This window comes from Nerophis lumbriciformis, linkage group LG09 (assembly GCF_033978685.3).
Source record: "Nerophis lumbriciformis linkage group LG09, RoL_Nlum_v2.1, whole genome shotgun sequence".
Taxonomy (NCBI): Eukaryota; Metazoa; Chordata; class Actinopteri; order Syngnathiformes; family Syngnathidae; genus Nerophis; species Nerophis lumbriciformis.
In genome coordinates this window covers 23,332,501-23,353,407 of record NC_084556.2, presented here as the reverse complement: position 1 = coordinate 23,353,407, position 20,907 = coordinate 23,332,501, and the positions used below count along the sequence as shown (strand labels likewise).

Genomic DNA, 20,907 nt, shown 5'->3' with positions numbered 1-20,907 from the left:
GGTTTCTTTCTCTATTTTTTTTTCTTTTCTTTTTTAGCGCAGACTTCCCTCTCTCCAGCCACTTCGTCCAGCTCCTCCCGGGGGATCCCGAGGTGTTCCCAGGCCAGCCGGGAGACATAGTTTTTCTAACGTGTCCTGGGTCTTCCCCGTGGCCTCCTGCCGGTCAGATGTGCCCTAAACACCTCCGTGGGGAGGCGTTCGGGTGGCATCCTGACCAGATGCCCGGACCACCTCATCTAGCTCCTCTCCATGTGGAGAAGTGGCTGGGGAGAGGGAAGTCTGGGCTTCTCTGCTTAGGCTGCTGTCCCCGCGAACCGACCTCGGATAAGCGGAAGAAAAGGGATGGTTGGATGGATAGCACAGTTTCAAAGAACAATCTGAAAAAAAAGAATTGCTGAGTGAATTGCAACAGCAGTAACAAGTTCATTTTATTTTTTCCATTTAATCAATTTCAAACAGAAACCATATAAATGTCATGCCATGATAATATAACTTTTCTGAATGTTGAGACAAAGTAAAATTGCACAATAAAAATTGCAGGACCAAACCATTTTGCAGTGATAGACAAGAACGCTCTTGACAGTCCAACGTTGATATACTTGAAAGTACTTATCTTATTAGCAATTTTAGATTCATATCAACATGGAAAATATTAAAAGCCATAGAAAAGTAATAGAAATAAATATAACAAGTCATTGTGGATTAAATACACTTGTGAATTGATCACTAACAAAAAATCAACACCAAAAAAAGCAAATGAGATGTCTTTAACCAACCTAACTTGATAAACCAAAATCAAAAGAAGCCCTCATTAGTACCTTCCAAAGGCATATCTAGCGTTTATAATATTGACTCTTTTTATATGAAAAATATTTATCAAACACTATCATCAAATAGCTATATTGTATTCTGAATATATAAAAAACAATCTGAAAAAAGGGTAGAAAATAGAAGCCAAGACCAAAAAAATCTGTTTCAGTGAGGACGGACACATCAGAGGGAAGGCCTAGCGTCGGCCTTAGTGGGTGTCATAGTTGTGTCCATGCGGTGGTTTTTATGACATGCTGGGAAATGTCAGGGCAACTATGCTGGTAAAAGTTGACATGACATGTCACGCCTGTTTGTTGTTTTCAGTCTGTGTCCACATCAAAATCTTGTCTGTTAGCGTTCAGTGCAACTTTGCAACCATTTCCACATTACACAAGAGTAGATAACACAAATTGTGAAATAATCCACATTGCAAACAGCTCCACATTGCACTTGACTGATTTGTGAATGCAATGCTTTCTATTTAACATGCTAACTTTTATAACATGTGTATTGTCTTGCCGTTTGGTTCAAAAAGTAATCTTTCCACACAAATTACTGCACCATATTCACTGTCTCCATCTGGATGAACCGACAAGCACGTGAATACCGTTTCCATGTCTGTGTGCAGCAGTGCAAATATTGATCCAAAACTTTGACGGCGACCCGATAGAAGTGAAGGTTTATGACGATGACAGGGACGAGCCAATGTAATATTCTCCTTCAGGCTAAGGTAGTGAGGCGGATGTATTAAAGGGTACAGATACAGACAAGACACGCCCAGGAGGACATTTCCCAGTGGAGGGCAGCAATTAGCAGGCACAGCCCCCTTCACTGGCAGGCTGCTCCTGTGGCTTCTCCAGCTTGATGTCGATCACTGAAGGGTGCAAGAGTTAGGGAATGTTACACAAAAGGAAGCCATGCTTTGTAAAAACATCAAAATGGCCGCAACTTTGCAGTGCATGTAAGAAAGTATTCGCAGTGCCTTACCTTTCCCACATTTTGTTGTTACATCCTTATTCCAAAACCAATTACTCTTATTTTTCCTCTCAAAAATTCTACACACAATTACAATGTCAAACAAGTTTAACATTTTTTTTTTTACAAATGCATAAAAAAAAGAAGAAATCGCATATACAGAAGTATTCATAGCATTTGGTATCAAGCTTCCAATGGTCATCCTTACGGTGTTTCTACAGCTTAACTTAATTAAGGTGCATTAACAAAGTACGACACAAAGGCTGTGAACACGTATGCACATTAACACAGTAAATTGCAACTATATGAATAATTTTCTTCATGCTGTCATTTTAGCGTGTAGCATTTTGAAGTCTGTAATAAAACAATATGTTGAAAAAGTGAGGTGCAGTGAATATGCTCTTGATGCACTGTATATCAGCACTCATTACAGCGGACTCTCGATTTACGAACCCCTCATTGTAGGAACTTTTAGATTTGCAAACCACATGCTGCGTTTCCATTGCAGTTTTTCGCAAAATAAAAGCAATATTTCAAAAATACAACAATACAACGTAAACCGTTGGCCAACCAAAAAGTAACCACAGAACACTATACGACTACGGTATAGTGTTCTGTGGTTACTTTTTGGTTGGCCAAGCGGACGTGACGACAGGCTGTCCCCACTCAGATCCGCACGGACCGGGAGGGGGCGTGCCTTAAGTCCGGCTGGAAATCGGGAGAAATTTGGAGAATGGTTGTCCCAGGGAGAGGCACTGAAATTCGGGAGGGTTGGCAAGTATGAGATATTCTCACTTCTTTTCTTTTGTCGAGCACAAAGAAAAGAACATTTTAGTTAAATATAAGTTGTGTCTTGGATCAAAGATCCCATCTACTGCCCAAAACAACAATTCAAATCTGCCTGGTTAGGCTCTGTGTATGTCACGTGTGCCTTCCTTAGGTGAAGCCAGGTTTACAGCTATGTTGTTGATTGATTGAAACTTTTATTAGTAGATTCCGTACAATTGACCACTAAATGGTAACACCCAAATAAGTTTTTTAACTTGTTTAAGTCGGGGTCCACTTAAATTGATTCATGATACAGATATATACTATCAAATATATACTAACATCATAATACAGTCATCACACAAGATAATCATCAATCATAACATTGAATTATTTACATTATTTACAATCCGGGGTGTGGGATATGGAGGGGGGTAGGAGGGGGTTAGGTTTGGTTGGTATCAACACTTCAGTCATCAACAATTGCATCATCAGAGAAATGGACATTGAAACAGTGTAGGACTGACTTGGTAGGATATGTATAGCAAGTAGTGGACACAGAGAGAGAGATCAAAAAGTATAAGAAAAAGTGTCTACATTTGATTATTTACAATCCGAAGAGGTATTATGTGGAAGGGAGGGTGTTAGTTTAGGGTTGTAGTTGCCTGGAGGTGTTCTTTTAGTGCGGTTTTGAAGGAGGATAGAGATGCCCTTTCTTTTACACCTGTTGGGAGTGCATTCCAAATTGAAGTGGCATAGAAAGAGAATGAGTTAAGACCTTTGTTAGTTCGGAATCTGGGTTTAACGTGGTTAGTGTTAGTGTTATTATGCTGTTTGTTACTTAGGTATGTTATGTTGCAGCTATTTAAAATAGTTTTGTCAATTTGTTCTGGCCTGAAATAAATTGGCCCTTTGAAACATAGCTTTGTCTTTGTGTGTTGTATGTAGACCACATTGCTTAGCAGAGTTCAGTGATGCAAATGCATGTCAAGTTGATCAACAGATTGTATTATTCTCCAGTGCAATAACAGTACTGAAATGAAGGCTAAAAGGGCATTAATGGGAGTTTAAAAAAGTAGAAGTAACTAAATAGTTACTTTTCACAGTAACGCATTACTTTTTGGTGTAAGTAACTGAGTGAGTAACTGAGTTACTTTTGAAATAAAGTAACTAGTAACTGTAACTAGTTACTGGTTTTCAGTAACCAACCCAACACTGATCATGAGCCACAATTCTCGTAAAATCTTGTCCTGCGAGACTCCACTTTGAGTAAGACGAACTATTTCCTATTCCATGGTTTTGCAGCTGTATTTCAATTGCGGTCACTGTTGTTGCCGTGATTGTCAATAGAAGATGAAGGCAGCGGGTGATCGCTCAAAGGCAACTTCTTTACGTATGGCAGTAGCCACAAATAAGGGATTTTGGGGAGAGAATTGAGAACGAGGAATTCACAGCCAAATTGTGAATGCAAGAGCCCCTTTGACATTGTTAGGGCATGTGGGTCGGCCTCTATTGCCCGGAAAGGACCTGCAAGACGGCCCTCTCGCCACTCTCCCCCCAGCCGACCGATTGGGCGCCAAACAAAACCCTTTCACCGGGACACTTTTTAGATATCCTTATGCATTCAGATATGAAACTGGAGAAAAGCACAATTAATGTGCAGTTGATATACATTTGCAAGCAAGCGTGAATGTTCTTAGCCAAATAAGAGCTGAACTTAAGTACTATATTATCGGTAAAAGTAAATTGTGTAATAGCAGCTTTTATATGAGATTGCATTTGTGTACACACAGTAAGTGTATTGTAGTAGTGGTTGTGCACAAATAGTGCCTTGCCTGGAACCACAAAACCACAAACCTGCAATGACAGGCTCTACAGGGAGCTGTCACAGAGCTAAGAGGGGTTTTCCTCCTGACATATGACACGACAAGGGAGCGACATAACGGCCTGTGACAAGGCAGACAGCAAACATGCGCACAAAAGGATACTGTCCTCTCTATTTTTGTCCTGGGTGGTGTCCATGCCAGGGAGGGCGGCTGCCACACGGCGGAAGAGCTGCGTTGGAGGAGTGGGAGAAAATAACAGATCATTTTAAATGATTAAATGTCATCGCAAAATACCAAATAAAAATAATACAGTGACTTGTATGTATTGTAATTACATGATGGAGCATGCGGTCCACTTGGCGCTCTCACAGAGGAATAATTAAATTAGTTTACCTTTGTTTACCCTCATAGGGCTTTACTCTGATAGAGCTTTATTGACATATGAATTAAGAAAAAGTGTTGCATGTCTGATGATGGTCAACATGCATCACTGAGCACCACAATACTGTGAAGTGGATCGTTACTAAGGAGTATTAGGGTTACACTGGAAAAAACAGTAATATTATGGGAAAAAAAATAAAAGCAACAATATTGTATCAGTAATGTTGCAACTTTATTCTTGTAAAATAGGTACTTTTCTCTCGCAATAGTTCAACCTTATTTTAAAAAATACTTTATTCTCATTGTATTGGTATTCTAATTACATTGTAACCCTTATACTCCTTAGTAGATTGTAAACTGACCCATCTTTTGATAATTATTTAGTAGGTGTGTATCTTTGAAATCATCATCTTTTTTCCACTTTAGGTTCTAAAAATTTTTTAATTTGTAGATTTCACACTTGCAGATGAATTACAGTGTTATATAAGTAGGTAAGAGTGTCCTAATCTGATTTTTATATCAAGCTGATATCAGCAAAAAAACAAACAAGTATCGGATGATATTGGCTTGCATCTAAAATCTTCGATATAAGCAGTCCTGCAGCATGTTTACTCATGCAAAGCTGAAGCATCTAAACGTCCTTCAATAAGCACACAAGATTGGTCTTTTCTTGTTAAAACTAAAGTTATTTACAAAAGGTAAACATAGTAGGCTACAGGCTACTTGGAGCTAGCAGCTACACAATAGCACACAAGGTAGACATGTAATAAATGTCCTTGATTGAACAACATTGCAGTGCAAACACCTAAAACATAAGTATCAAATAGTTACAGTTGCATATTACATACACAAAGTGTCTAAGGCAGGAGCTTATAAGAAAGTATCCAGTAACAAACGTGTCCGCATCATTAAAGTTAAAGTTAAAGTTAAAGTACCAATGATTGTGTCACACACACTAGGTGTGGCGAAATTATTCTCTGCATTTGACCCATCACCCTTGATCACCCCCTGGGAGGTGAGGGGAGCAGTGGGCAGCAGCGGTGGCTGCGCCCGGGAATCATTTTGGTGATTTAACCCCCAATTCCAACCCTTGATGCTGAGTGCCAAGCAGGGAGGTAATGGGTCCCATTTTTTTTTATAGTCTTTGGTATGACTCGGCCGGGATTTGAACTCCAAACCTACCGATCTCAGGACGGACACTCTAACCACTAGGCCACTGAGTAGGTATATATAACTGTGTCGTGAGTCATGCGCTTAATTTGACGAAATATTGTGACCACGGGGTGTTGCCAAAAACAAATTACCACTCCACTTCAATTTAATTAAAGACAGCAAACTCCATTCCAGTTAATAGGTTAGTGTTTTTTATACCTATTATTGTTCTCTGTTTGAGTAGTTTCACTTGATCAAGCCTTTTGTAACATTCCACACTACAAAAAAAATTAAAGTATGTGAGTGCGGTATTAATATTGGTATCGGCCAATGCTCAAGGCTCCAATATCGGTATCGTATCGGAAGTGAAAAAGGTGTATTGACACACTCCTATAAGAAGGCACACTATTTTTCAAACCAGTCAGATCACATTTTTATCATCAAAAGATGGTCAGTAAAAATGGCCATACTTATCATTTATGGCCACATGAGGCCAAAGTTCAAACCTTTTTTATGTTCGTTAATGTACACAAGTTACGTTAAAGCCAATCAGAAAAGATCTAACACACACAAATACACGCACACCAAGGTAGCACACGCTCTACCTGTTTGACATTGTAGCCTGTCTTTGCACTTGTTTCAATAAACAGAACATTCATCTCTTTTGCTCTCTGCTCTCCCTCCTCTGTGGTAATCTGTCTGTGATAAGTCACAGCGTACGACACGCAAACACACACACAAAACACACATTCCGACACACAAGGACAAAAAAGGGAGGGAAAATACAGATTCAATATTTGGAAAATAAGAAAGGAGTCGTGCTCCTCTCTGCTGCTGCTGCCACCTTTGCGGACGACCAAAAGTTAACTACAGTATGTGCACATTGAGGATGGTGGAGGAGCTCGAGGATTGGTACGAAACAGTATTGATTGGAGTGTGTTGCAAATACAAGCTGATTTGTGGCTTGGGTGGGGGCACTGTTGGAGGTGTTGCAAAGGTGGCAGCATCGAGGGCGGGATGACGGAGCACGACGCTCGCGAGCGAGCTTACCTGCTTTACGTTGTAGCCTGCTTTTGCACTAGTCTCAATAAACATTACATTAAGTTCTTTGGCTTTCCGCTCTCCCTCCTCAATTGATACTTGCCTGTGGTAGATAAAGGGGTTAAAGTTGCACAGCACAGTTCAATGAAATTATTTGAAGACCGACACAAGGATCAATGGGTATCAAACAGTCCGAAGTTTCATTTATTTAACAATGACTTTAAATCCACAACAATAACAATAAAAAAAAAAACCCTGCAAGTAAGCAGCAATGTGTCCTGTCATCCATAAGAAAATCTGAAAATGGATGGAAACCAGGGACGGGCAATATATATTTTGGTATATAAATGATTACATTTTTTATCACAATTACAATCAGACAAAAACACAGGATGACGATGTAACAATATCATCTAAATATTTTTTCCTTACATTCACTCTAATTTAAATCTTTTGGTTTTTGCCGTTAAAGTCCTCCTGTGTTCAGGGACCTTTTTCCTGAGTTTGTAAACAATAACAAAAACGACAAAAGAGTTTGTGATGGGGAAATATATCAATTTAATCAATGTATTATCGACCATATACATATACTATACTTTGTATCGTTACTGCTAGTATTTGTATTGATCCGCACACCTTTGTTTACATCCAATAGCTCTTGCTTAGCGATTTGCATGGTTTATTGTATCCTCTAACGATGTGTAGTGAAGCATGTTTAGTTATTCCTCATCTTCCATAAATGCACTTTATTTGCTGCCATGGAGGCAAAGATCGTTGACTTTACAGCTTTGTGGATAGACGTTAGCAAGGACGCTAGATTGCATTGATGTTGTCGCTCTCCTGTTACTGTCAAATTTGTGGGACAGAGCTAAAATGTGTAATCAATGTGCATTATCACAATATAACGATATTATTAAAAGCTTTATCGTCAGTCAAATTTATTTCATATATTCTGCAACCCTAATGGAGACAGTTCATATTCACATAATGGATGGCTTTTACTTTACTCACTACTTTATGGGTCGTGCAAGAAAACTGCAGAAAAAACATCAGTCACAGCATTGACGTTTAATGGAGAAATGGTAACTTGCTGCATCAGGAAAGTGTATCGACAATCCAGCAGCAGCAATCAATGACTTCATTAGTGTGCCCACTGCCAGGGAGTGAGGATGGAAGGAAGAAGAGATTACCTTTTGTCTGCAAGGTCTGTCTTGTTTCCCACCAACATGATTATGACGTCACTTCCTCGCTCTGTTCTCACATCATCAATCCATTTCGTTGTTTGCTGGAAAGAGTTCACGTCTACCGGAGATATGATAGGAAACGGTAAAGGGAGTGGAATGTGACTTGGCATCAATCAAATACAATATAGACTTTGGCTTAGGTTTTAATACGATGAGCAATCCACATACTTGTTATGTCGTACACTACAACGGCGGCAGCAGAGTCTCTGATGTAACTTGGGATGAGGCTACGAAATCGCTCCTGGCCTGCCGTGTCCCACAATTGTAACCTGATCTGGAGGGCATGACCACAAAGAGGTGGCATAAGGAATTAAAAAAAAAAAACAGATGGGGAAAATTAAATACAATAAGAAATTAATTAATCTATGGTGCAAAAATGAAAACTGAGCCAAACAGCTACATTTTTGTTTCATCTGACCACAGAACTTTCCTCCAGAAGGTCTTCATCTTTGTCCATGTGATGTCAGATGAAACAAAAATTGAGCTGTTTGGCCACAATACCCAGCAATATGTTTGGAGGAGCCCTATGATGAGGTGGCGACTTGTCCAGGGTGTACCCCGCCTTCCGCCCGAATGCAGCTGAGATAGGCTCCAGCACCCCCGCAACCCCAGAAGGGACAAGCGGTTGAAAATGGATGGATGGATGTTTGGAGGAGAAAATGTGAGGCCTTTAATCCCAGGAACACCATCCCTACCATCAAGCATGGTGGTAGTAGTATCATGCTCTGGGCCTTTAAATGGGACAATGAAAAAGGAGGATTACCTCCAAATTCTTTAGGACAACCTAAAATCCTCAGCCCGGAGGTTGGGTCTTGGGGGCAGTTGGGTGTTCCAACAGGACAATGACCCCAAACACATGTCAAAAGTGGTAAAGGAATGCCTAAATTAGGCTAGAATTAAGATTTTAGAATGGCCTTCCCAAAGTCCTGACCTATCCGTGTGGACAATGCTGAAGAAACAAGTCCATGTCATAAATCCAACAAATTTAGCTGAACTGCACCAATATTGTCAAGAGGAGTGGTCAAAAATTAAACCAGAAGCTTGCCAGGAGCTTGTGGATGGCTACCAAAAGCGCCTTATTGCAGTGAAACTTGCCAAGGGACATGTAACCAAATATTAACATTGCTGTATGTATACTTTTGACCCAGCAGATTGTCACATTTTCAGTAGACCCATAATAAATTCATAAAAGAACCAAACTTCATGAATGTTTTTTGTGACCAACAAGTATGTGCTCCAATCACTCCATCACAAAAAAATAAGAATTGTAGAAATGATTGGAAACTCAGGACAGCCATGACATTATGTTCTTTACAAGTGTATGTAAACACGCACGCACGCACGCACTCTTCCTCTGAGTGGGTGATAGAGCGTTGTACTACCGGTACATTAAAAATCGTCTTGCTTTCAGCTTTAACATTAAATAAACTATTCCTGCAAGCAGAGAACATTTCTTAATTATTTTTGTAATGGATTTACATGAGGAATTGTTTCACTTCTAATAAAAAGTACTCAACATCAACATAAAAACAGCAATTGAAGCCCAAAAAATGTATACTTACTGTTCTGTCTTCAAGGTACATTGTTTTTGATAGGAAATCTATTCCTATCGTGGCCTGAAAAGGATAAATTCTGTTAATTAGGTACAATAACTATACTAGGTACAATCCTCAGATTATTATTGGCCTTACTTGGTAAGTGTTGTCAAAGCTGTCATACATGAACCTGGTGATCAATGAAGTCTTCCCCACTGAAATATAAGAACATCAATTCAACTGTGGCTCATTTGCTAAGAACTGAAGCATAGCACCTCATGTCTGTCATAAAAAAACTAATGTCATTTACGAAACTGTTATCACAAATACATTTTGGGAGAAAAAATGTCAGGTAATTTGCTTTGAACACTTGTCAGTGCAAATGGACACCAGGTATCACTTACATACTGAGCATTGACTGAGGACGACAAGGCCAAAGTCAACGTTGCTTACAAAACTACAAGACCCCCTTGGTCATGGGTGTCAAACTCAAGTCCCGAGGGTCAGATCTGGCTCGCCACATCATTTAATGTGGGCCGTTACGCCATTTATTGTGGCCTGCTACATCAATTAATATGGCCTGACATATCATTTGAAGTGCCCGCACACATCTGTTAATGTGGCCCGTGAAAGCCTGAAAATAAAGTATGTCAATATAGTACTTAATCTTTTTTACTAAATGTATTTGTTTTTACCATTTTGATAGAAAATAAATGTATGTACCGCACATGAAAGTGTATATTTAATAATAATACAACTTTAATATCTGATCATGCAACAACTATATATCATCCGTCAATATTCTACCGCTGGCGGACGGTGGGGGTTGCAGCACTCAGGCGGATGGCAGAGTACACCCAGAACGAGTCGCCACCTCATCACAAGGTCAGCTCAGACAGACAGACTACATCATTTTTTTGTAAGAATAAAAATAAATAAATACTTGCTTGTCATCTTGACTTGTGTCAAAGCAAGTTAGACATCAACTTGAAAAAAATAAATCTAATAACCAATTTATAGGCAATTGTGTAATAACATTATGAGGGGAGTATACACTTCATATTATTATATATGCACTGTTACAGAGGGCCCTCTGAAGGCAGCCATAACTGTGATATGGCCCTTGATGAAAACGATTTTGACATCACTGCCCTAAGTGCTCGCAGGCCGAGTGACGAGCATGGAGTTTGTGTGCGTCACAACATAATGCAAAAGAGATATTACACACTTTTAAAGCTGTATTTACCAGCAATGTTAAGCAAAACATTGGCAAAAATAATGGGACAGCTGCAGGGTTTCCTCCAGCTTGCCAATAAACTTGTAGTGGTGGGGGCATGGCTTTGGGCGTGGTCAATATGACGCCATCATACAATTTGCATAACTGTCGATGATGCATATATTTTCTATAAAAAAGGCTAAAAAATGTATATGCATTTAAATACAAATCTGTGTTATTAGTATTTGGTATTAACAGTTTTTCTTATATAGTTTTTCTCTATTTTTAAAACTATTATTATAGTACAATGTAACATGCCGTTACAATGTAACAATGTAACCCCTGCTGGTGTTTTTTTAAGCACTTAAAAAATTGTAAAATGCGCCATATCAACAGGAACAACGGAAAATTGAAATATACTCAAACAGTGTTTTATATTTCAAGATCGCTGATTCGCTCATTTTGCTATCAATGAGAAAAGGATTCAGACTTAGACAGATCATCCAATCACCATGCGGTAGCACGCCCTGCTGTTTAGACGAGGCCACGGCCAATTCTCATTCACTTCTACAGGCGTTTTACTTCCGCGGGAGGGACAAAGCCGGGCATTTATCCAATTATTGTCTAGTTTGGCTGCAGTGGAACAAGCCACTCTATGCTCCGAATGAATGAGAAGAAATTTGCATCAGTTGTCCCCAAAGTAGCTGATTCTGAACAAACTTTGAATAAATCCTCACGCTTATTCTGTCAATGACATGTAACCGCAAAAGTACACATTTGACCACTATTTTTTATATTTTAGGGGAAGTTGAACTTCTGTTACAGTCTTAGAGCAATCACCACTGCAGTCTCCAATTCCCAGCAGGTCTTGTAGGTGAACAGTCTCTGGTGTGTTAGAACAAGAAGGGTAAGGAAAGTCGGCAAGTCAGATCCGTAACTTCGGGACAAGGATTGGCTCTAAGGGCTTCGTCGTAGGGCTGGGCGATATGGCCTTTTATTAATATCTCGATATTTTTAGGCCATGTCACGATACACGATATATAGCTCAATAATTTGCCTTAGCCCTGAATTAACACTTGATGCATATAATTACACCAGTATGATGATTGTATGTGTCTACATTAAAACATTCTTGTTCATACTGCATTCATATATGCTAATTTTAAACTTTCATGCAGAGAGGGAAACCACAACTAAGTAAATTGACCAAAACTGTATTTATTAAACAGTTATTAAGCAGTGGCACAAACATTCATGTAATTGACAAAACAGAAAGTGCAAGATTGTCAGAGACATTTTAAAACAAGCTATGAGTGCACTTTTGTGCATGATGTCACTAAGATGACATATCAAAACAACACTAAATTAAAGTGCACTTTTTGTACATAACACAACTACAATAGTTTAAAACAAATAAAGTGCACTTTTGTGCATGATGTCACACAAGATATTTCAATAACTGTCAAATACAAATTAGCTGCATAATAGGAAATCAAATAGTGTATGTCCTTCGCTATGTGGTAAGTTACTGCGGACATTATCTCCTTCTGTTGTTGACTGTTTTTTTCATACGGTGTTGATCTGGAAATGGTTGCTTGGGCATTTTGTTGGGTGTGGCACCGGCCGGAGATGTTGACATGCAGAGTTTCAAGCACTCTTCATTCTCTAGCGGGTGACTTTTCAAATGATGCTACAAATTAGCAGTAGGTGCTACTTTTTGTAGCAACGCTTTTGCCCCATACTTGTTCAACATCTTCCCGCTTGAAGACAAACCACCGCCAGACGATGGACCCCGTGTTGTTTTTCTTGGGTATTAATTATTCCTTCATTTGTTACCAGATTCGCACCTTCTCTCTCTCGTATTACCACTCGCACCACTTCGCTAGCATCACCGCTAATGTTACCATGCCGCTAACTCTCTGCTCCGCGAGGGCATATGACGTTGCACGCGCGACAGTGTGTGACGTATGTAACAAGGTGCGCTTGTTTTAAATCTCTGTGAAAAGTAGAGACAAGAAAGAGTGGGAAACGCCTGTAGTGTAATGCCTGCAGCTAAAAGCAACTGCGTGAGAACGTATACTCGAATATCACGATATAGTCATTTTCTATATCGCACAGAGACAAACCCACGATATGTCGAGTATATTCGATATATCGCCCAGCCCTACTTCGTCGGTCGGGTTGGACTGCAAAGCAGGGCTGTGTGCGTGCCGCAGTTGGAGAAGTCGCGGCCCTACCCCCACGTCACCAGCCGCTGAAGCCGAGGTTCGAACGAAGTGGCTGTGCGGGCGGCACCTTGGTATTACCGCCGAGGCTACAGACAATCGTGTTCGTCTTGCTTATGTTGATCAACATTTTTCGGTGGTGGGTAGTGCATCACTACTCAATAGTGCGTAAATAATCCATTCACAAAATATATTACTTGAATTTGTTTCCAATTTGTTTGTTTTTATTTGTTTGTTTTACGCCGTGGCAGATTTTTACATTGCCTTTGCGCCGTGCCACGATCAATTATATGAAGGTGAAACACTGCAACTGGCCATTACACCAAATAGAAATTATATTATGGACATGTTGCAAACACTGTCTGTTCACCATATAAGTGTTTTATGGGGCTGAGGTCTGAAGTCTCAAGTTCTTCCACACCATACTCATCCAACCACACCCTTTATGGATCTTGTTTTGTGCACCAAAGCCAAATCATGCTGCCAAATGCAGAACTGCACAAAAATGTCTCAGTAAGACAACCACTGTTATTAATGGAGTGAGTAGTGAGCCTCAAATTTTATTTTATTTTTTTTTTAACATGGGACCTTGAGGTACTCAAATACAAGGTTTCAGGAAGCAGTGGTATCCACGGAATGCCATGCAAACATGTTTAGCCTACAGAGAAATAAGTTGCATGTAAGATCAGTACTTCTAGGGAAGTAAGGGTATTGTAGAAACCGCAGTACCAAAATCTTTACAATAATGCCATGACCTGTGATGATATTAAACGGAAACTCTGTTAGTGTATTTTTTGTGGCACTTTTCCCCCCTGAAAATACACTACATCTCCCAAAATGCAACGTGGGTGTGTGGAACACCATAAAGGGGAGAAATAGAGGAAGCATGTGGGAGAAGTGTGCTCGTAGTAGATAAGAGGAATTGTTTTTTTTCTGACATTTCTCCAAAATCCGTCCATAACTTAGTTATGCTGCTAACAAACAGACCAGTGTTTCCCACACATTCATTTATTTGTGGCGGCCCGCCACGAAAGAATTACGTCCGCCACAAATGGATTTTTCGGCTTTTGACTCGCTCGACCGCTCATAAAAGCAATGGGACTGTCTGTGAATGTTGCTTGTAGTTACACCTCCGGTGCAGTAGGTGGCGGTAACTCCGCCAATAGCACTTAATTCACCTGGTGGGCCAGAAGAAGAAGAAAAAGAAGAAGAAGAAGAGGGACGGATGGACGGACGGGATCAAAATATTCGCCGGCTACTTTTCATAATGATGGCGCTTCCTACGTTTCTACCTCAAACGTCCAAAAGCTGCTGAAAGCCTTGATCCAGGATGCCATGGGGAAAAAAACTTAAATGATGCCTTTTGGCGATAGTTAGCAGCTTGGTGGCTCATAGCCGGCTAGCTAACGCTTGCTAGCGTGGTAGCATTGCTTCATTTTTTACAGGTGTTATAGGTAGATAGTAGTGATGGGTCCGGCAACACCGATGCATCGGCGCATGCGTCGAGCTCATAGAGCAAAACCCTGTGTCGGTGCGCGTACCGCTTTTAGAAAGTCACGTGACCGATCATGAGCTGTTTTGGTCACGTGACCAATACGCGAACTGTGTCGCACTGAAAATTGAATACGTTGGAAAAACTGTTTTTAAAAAAAAATAAAAATGTGTAAAAATAAATAAATAATAATTTCCAGGTCCACAAGCATCCTCATTCACAACACGTTCTCTTAGATTTCCATGTTATGATACATGTTCACATTATTTATTGACTGTATCTAAAAAAGACAAAAAATATATTTTTATTTAAATGAAGTTATGAAATAATCCTAAATGAAATACAATGACTTGGTTTATATTATTGTATATACTAGGTCAGTGGTTCTCAACCTTTTTTTCAGTGATGTACCCCCTGTGAATTTTTTTTTAATTCAAGTACCCCCTAATCAGAGCAAAGCATTTTTGGTTGAAAAAAAAAGATGATGTAAAATACAGCACTATATCATCAGTTTCTGATTTATTAAATTGTATAACAGTGCAAAATATTGCTCATTTGTAGTGGTCTTTCTTGAACTATTTGGAAAAAAAGATAAAAATAGCTAAAAACTTGTTGAAAAATAAACAAGTGATTCAATTATAAATAAAGATTTCTACACCTAGAAGTAATCATCAACTTAAAGTGCCCTCTTTGGGGATTGTATTAGAGCTCCATCTGGATTCATGAACTTAATTCTAAACATTTCTTCACAAAAAAAAAAAATCTTTAACATCAATATTTATGGAACATGTCCACAAAAAATCTAGCTGTCAACACTGAATATTGCAATCACTAATTGTTCAAATCTGTATATAAATATGTACATAAAATGTTGTAATTATATTCCAACTCCGCGTTCTTCTTGGTCATCGCCGCTGCCGCCGCCACCCTCCGCCCCCCCGACCACACCACCACAAATAGATGCCTGTCCTGTGGGAAACACTGCAGACTAACAAATCATGGCGAAAACATAACCTATTTTCCTGAATAATAAGTCTGCGTAATGTAAAGCAAAGCGTGCCACCTTCGACACAGAGCCAGAATACTGGTCACGGTGCACCATGCGGAGGAAAGGCGCCTGGTGGGAGGCCGTATACTACACACCGCGGGGAACCATCAGCCAGCGACGGTAAACATCAATTTGAGAGGTCTTTACATTATTAAAAGTAAAAATGTCGGTTAACAATCAGCATTTTCCAAACTGATATAAAAATGTCCACTGGAGAGGACACTGCTTCTCAAAAAGTACAAGTTGAAAGACAGTAAAGTAAACATTATTGTTTTACACTTGTTACACTCAATGTTTACATCGTCACTTTAAGGACACTCAACTGTAAGGTTTTTTTGATATTTGCCTGTAACAGTCCATGTTCCAGCACAATTCTTTGAACTCTAAAAAACATGTTTGTAGTAATAAATATAATTAGAACATTTGAGCCTTATGTTTGTGTTCAAGTAAAGTATTATCAATTTATCTTAGTACCGATGTTCTTATGTGTCATCTATAAATTTGCACTAAATGAGTTTGCTTGCAATTTTGTTGTACAATGAAAATAAAGATCTATTCTATTCTATTATATTCTAAGTGTGTTTAACCTAAACATTTCTGCCACTTCATTTTACACACTATGCCAATTTTATCAAGTCTTTTTTTGGACAATACCAAAATAATATCGTACTAGGGCCTTAAATACCGTGACAATATCATACCGTGACATTTAGATCTCGTTACATCCCTAAGTATTACTGTACTTCATATCAGCACTTCTCTTGTTAATACATGTGTTGATATCCCAACATCTAACCTTTCATTGAGATGAATCGGGATCTTCCATAAGAAATCTGTTTAAATGGAAACGTGGGACTATGGGTTGCCAGAGGAGTGTTGGAATGCTACAGGTCAGGTTTTATAACACAAGCTGATCACAAAGTGATCAGAATGAGCAAGAACTGCAGTCTTCATGTTTGTGTGGACATTAGCGCACCTGGATTGATTGCATTCCTCAACACAATTGAGTCAACTGCAAGTAGTTGCCTTGATGCCATGCAAATACCAACACAATACAAAAAGAAAAGCACAGTCTGTTGCGGAGTATTTAATTGACAAACTATTTTTCTGTGAGGTAACCGGAGTCATTACTTATTTACAAACGAAGCCGTGTTGGTTAAAGTGAAATACCTAAATAATATCCAAACAATGACGTTTGCGTCCATTGATATTCCTGATAAATTGTGATACAAGTTATTTTAAAAGCAGCAGTTAAGAACAATAGTTGCTAGGTAGTCAATCAGTGGCTCAGTGTTTTTCAACCACTGTGTGCCGTGAGATACAGTCTGGTGTTGTGCCTTGGGAGATTATGTAGTTTCACCTATTTGGGTTAAAAATATTTTTTGCAAACCAGTAATTATAATCCGCAAATAATGTGCCGTTGTTGAGTGTCGGTGCTGTCTATAGCTTGGCAGAGTAACCATGTTATTCTCCTCAATATGAGTAGGTGGAAGCTGGGAGCTAACTGCTTTGTAGATGTCGTGAACACGTCGTGTTAGACGACGATGGTTTGTCGTGATCACAATATGCAGGTGACAGCGGGAGGCAGTGTGCAGGTAAAAAGGTATCTAATGCTTAAACCAAAAATAAACAAAAGGTGAGTGCCCCTAAGAAAAGGCATTAAAGCTTAGGGATGGCTATGCAGAACGAAACTAAAACTGAACTGCCGACAAAGTAAACAAAAACAGAATGCTGGACGACAGCAAAGACTTACGGCGTCCGGAGCAGAGACGGTGTCCACAAAGTGCATCCGTACATGACATGACAATCAACAATGGCCACACAAAAAAAGATAGCAACAACTTAAATACTCTTGAATTAATAAAACAGAGCAGGTGTGGGGAATAGCGCTCAAAGGAAGACATGAAACTGCAACAGGAAAATACCAACAAAACTGGAAAAGCCACCAAAATAGGAGCGCAAGAAAAAAACTAAAACACTATGCACGGGAGCACAACCAAAAAATGCAAAATAAGTCACGGTGTGATGTGACAGGTTGTGACAGTACACCTACTTTGAGACAAGAGCTATATTAATGCATAGTTGGTTATGGTGGTTGTTGTGGCTTGTGCAGCCCTTTTAGGCACTCGTGATTTAGGGCTATGTAAATAAACTTTGATTGATTGATGGTTTAAATTCATATCCAACAACTTTTTAATGTCTACTGAGTTTCATTTTTAATGGTTTCTGCTGGTGGTGTGCCTCCGTATTTATTCAATGAAAAAAATGCGCCATGGCTCAAAAAAAGGTTGAAGAACTCTGACGTGGCTAATGTAAGCTAGCCATACCAGCCGATTAAATCACCGCAGCCACAACCCGCACAAAGTCCAACTTTTCTTATCCCGATGGGACATTTAAACACCGATTCACATTAAAAGTGGCATTTAGACACTTAAATATGTGACTTACCACTTTGCTCCCCGAGGAAGACCAATTTAAATTTTCTTAGTGGATTCCCAAAGTCTCCGGCCGTGGACATGGCTGTGATCCACGCTGTGATATACTCGCTGTGACGTTACTTCTCGGGAGCTTCCCGGTTAGCCAGCTACAACAAGCTAACGAGCTATTTTCGGATAAGCAATACCTGGAATGTTTCGCTGGTTTGTCAAGCTCTCCTCAGAAACCACTTACAGATGGTCCCTGTGCTGAAAAAAAGTCCCCTGCGGGTTTCGAGACACTTTTGGACAACTCAGCACCTAGCAGTAGCTAAGTTAGCGTTAGGTTACTTGTGTGACATGTCTACACTCGCAGCTAGTTGCTCCTTTGGCACACTCTTCTTCGTACACGAAATGTCTTTCCCGTTGGCACTTTGAGGACACAGTTGTGCGCTGCCCCCTACCGGTGGAAAAATATACCTTACATTGCACTGTATGTGAAAAAGAAACCATTTTTTAATGAGTAAATTATATACAATATGTAACATCCATCCATTTTCTACCGCTTATTCCCTTTGGGGTCGCGGGGGGTGCTGGAGCCTATCTCAGCTACAATTGGGCGGAAGGCGGGGTACACCCTGGACAAGTCGCCACCTCATCGCAGGGCCAACATCGATAGACAGACAACATTCACACTCACATTCACACACTAGGACCAATTTAGTGTTGCCAATCAACCTATCCCCAGGTGCATGTCTTTGGAGGTGGGAGGAAGCCGGAGTACCCGGAGGGAACCCACGCAGTCACAGGTAGGACATGCAAACTCCACACAGAAAGATCCCCAAGCCCAGGATTCAGGGGCGCCGCTAGGGATTTTGGGCCCCATGAAAATAATCTTTACAGGGCCCCCAACACAGTGTCATTATTTTTTCTGTATTATAATTTCATCATCATTAGGGGCCTCTCTGGGCCCCCCTCCATCATGGGCCCCTAGAATCCGTCTCCTTTACCCCCCCTTTTCGGCGCCCCTGCCAGGATTGATCCCAAGACTACTCAGGACCTTCGTATTGTGAGGCAGATGCACTAACCTCTCTTCCACCGTGCTGCCCTAATATATGTATATATATGTATATATATATATGTAACATATCATACAAAAATATTACAAGTGAAATAATATATTTAGTTATTTGATTGATTGATTGATTGATTGAGACTTTTATTAGTAGGTTGCACAGTGAAGTACATATTCCGTACAATTGACCACTAAATGGTAACACCCCAATAAGTTTTTCAACTTGTTTAAGTCGGGGTCCACTTAAATTGATTCATGATACAGATATATACTATCATATATACTATCATCATAATACAGTCATCACACAAGATAATCATCAGGGTATATACATGGAATTATTTACATTATTTACAATCCGGGGTGTGGAGGGGGGATAGGTTTGGTTGTTATCATCAGTCATCAACAATTGAGAACAGAGAAATGGATATTGAAACAGTGTAGGTCTGACTTGGTAGGATATGTACAGCAAGTAGTGGACATAGAGAGAGAGAGAGAGAGAGAGAAAGAGAGAGAGAGAGAGAGAGAGATCAGAAGGCATAAGAAAAGTATCTGCATTTGATTGTTTACATTTGATTATTAACAATCCGGGGAGGGTGTTAGTTTAGGGTGGAAGTTGCCTGGAGGTGTACTTTTATTGCGGTTTTGAAGGAGGATAGAGATGCTCTTTCTTTTACACCTGTTGGGAGCGCATTTCACATTGATGTGGCATAGAAAGAGAATGAGTTAAGACCTTTGTTAGATCGGAATCTGGGTTTAACGTGGTTAGTGGAGCTCCCCCTGGTGTTGTGGTTATGAAAGTAGTTTGACATGTACTTCGGTATCAGGGAGGTGTAGCGGATTTTATAGACTAGGCTCAGTGCAAGTTGTTTTACTCTGTCCTCCACCCTGAGCCAGCCCACTTTGGAGAAGTGGGTAGGAGTGAGGTGGGATCTGGGGTGGAGGCCTAGAAGTAATCTGACTAGCTTGTTCTGGGATGTTTGGAGTTTAGATTTGAGGGTTTTGGAGGCGCTAGGGTACCAGGAGGTGCATGCGTAATCGAAAAAGGGTTGAACGAGAGTTCCCGCTAGAATCCTCATGGTGCTTTTGTTGACCAGAGAGGAGATTCTATAGAGAAATCTCGTTCGTTGGTTGACCGTTTTGATTACCTTGGTTGCCATTTTATCACAGGAAAGATTAGCCTCTAGAATGGAAACTAGGTAGGTGACCTCATCCTTCCTGGTGATAACAATGTCACCCACTTTTATAGTGCAATGCAATGCTATGATTTATGTTTGATGAAATATACATTAGATTGTTTATAATGTTTACATACCATCCATTTCCATTTTCTACCGCTTATCCCTTTCCGGGTCGCGGGGGGTGCTGGAGCCTATCTCAGCTACAATCCGTCAGAAGGTGGGGTACACCCTGGACAAGTCGTAAGCACTTTACTCCTGTTTTAGCCTCCTGCACTGTCTGCCTGTGTCTTTTAGAGGCCATTTTAAAATTATCTTACTCGTTTTTAAATCCTTATGTGGTCTTGCCCCACCTTACCTCTCTGAGCTGCTCCACCTCTATCTATGCCCCCACCCGGTCCCTCGGGTCAGCTGATCAGCTTATCCTGGAGGTACCCAAATCAAAGCGCAAGCTCAGAGGGGACAGAGCCTTCTCTGTTGCGGGTCCCAAACTCTGGAACAATCTCCCTCTCCATGTGAGACAGGCT

At 40.2% G+C, this 20,907-nt stretch overlaps 1 protein-coding gene across 3 annotated transcripts; it reads right to left on the bottom strand.

Moving 5' to 3' along the window:
- Positions 1-403: 403 nt before the first annotated feature.
- On the bottom strand, positions 404-18,543 carry LOC133607495 (ras-related protein Rab-6A). 3 transcript variants are annotated; one of them, XR_009815420.2, is made up of 9 exons: positions 18,162-18,543; positions 9,889-9,947; positions 9,760-9,813; positions 8,366-8,471; positions 8,144-8,255; positions 6,963-7,056; positions 6,518-6,611; positions 4,542-4,608; positions 404-1,684 (listed from the first exon to the last, which is right to left on the bottom strand). XR_009815420.2 is itself a non-coding variant. In XM_061962172.2 (8 exons), the coding sequence occupies exons 1-8, from the start codon at positions 18,229-18,231 to the stop codon at positions 1,620-1,622; spliced, it is 627 nt and encodes a 208-aa protein (XP_061818156.1). In that variant the 5' UTR covers positions 18,232-18,543; the 3' UTR covers positions 404-1,619. The 3 variants fall into 3 exon arrangements, 2 of the variants coding, with proteins under 2 accessions (XP_061818156.1, XP_061818155.1); XM_061962172.2 differs by lacking the exon at positions 6,963-7,056; XM_061962171.1 differs by lacking the exon at positions 6,518-6,611 and having other exon boundaries at positions 18,162-18,542.
- Between the last annotated feature and the right edge of the window lie 2,364 nt (positions 18,544-20,907).

Bases quoted from the DNA above. Each gene is read 5' to 3' on its own strand.
- LOC133607495 (XM_061962172.2), bottom strand. From the start codon at position 18,231: ATGTCCACGGCCGGAGACTTTGGGAATCCACTAAGAAAATTTAAATTG. The intron at 9,948-18,161 runs GTAAGTCACATA...CTTATATTTCAG, and splicing joins CTTCCTCGGGGAGCAAAGTG to TGGGGAAGACTTCATTGATC. The intron at 9,814-9,888 runs GTAAGGCCAATA...TATCCTTTTCAG, and splicing joins GCTTTGACAACACTTACCAA to GCCACGATAGGAATAGATTT.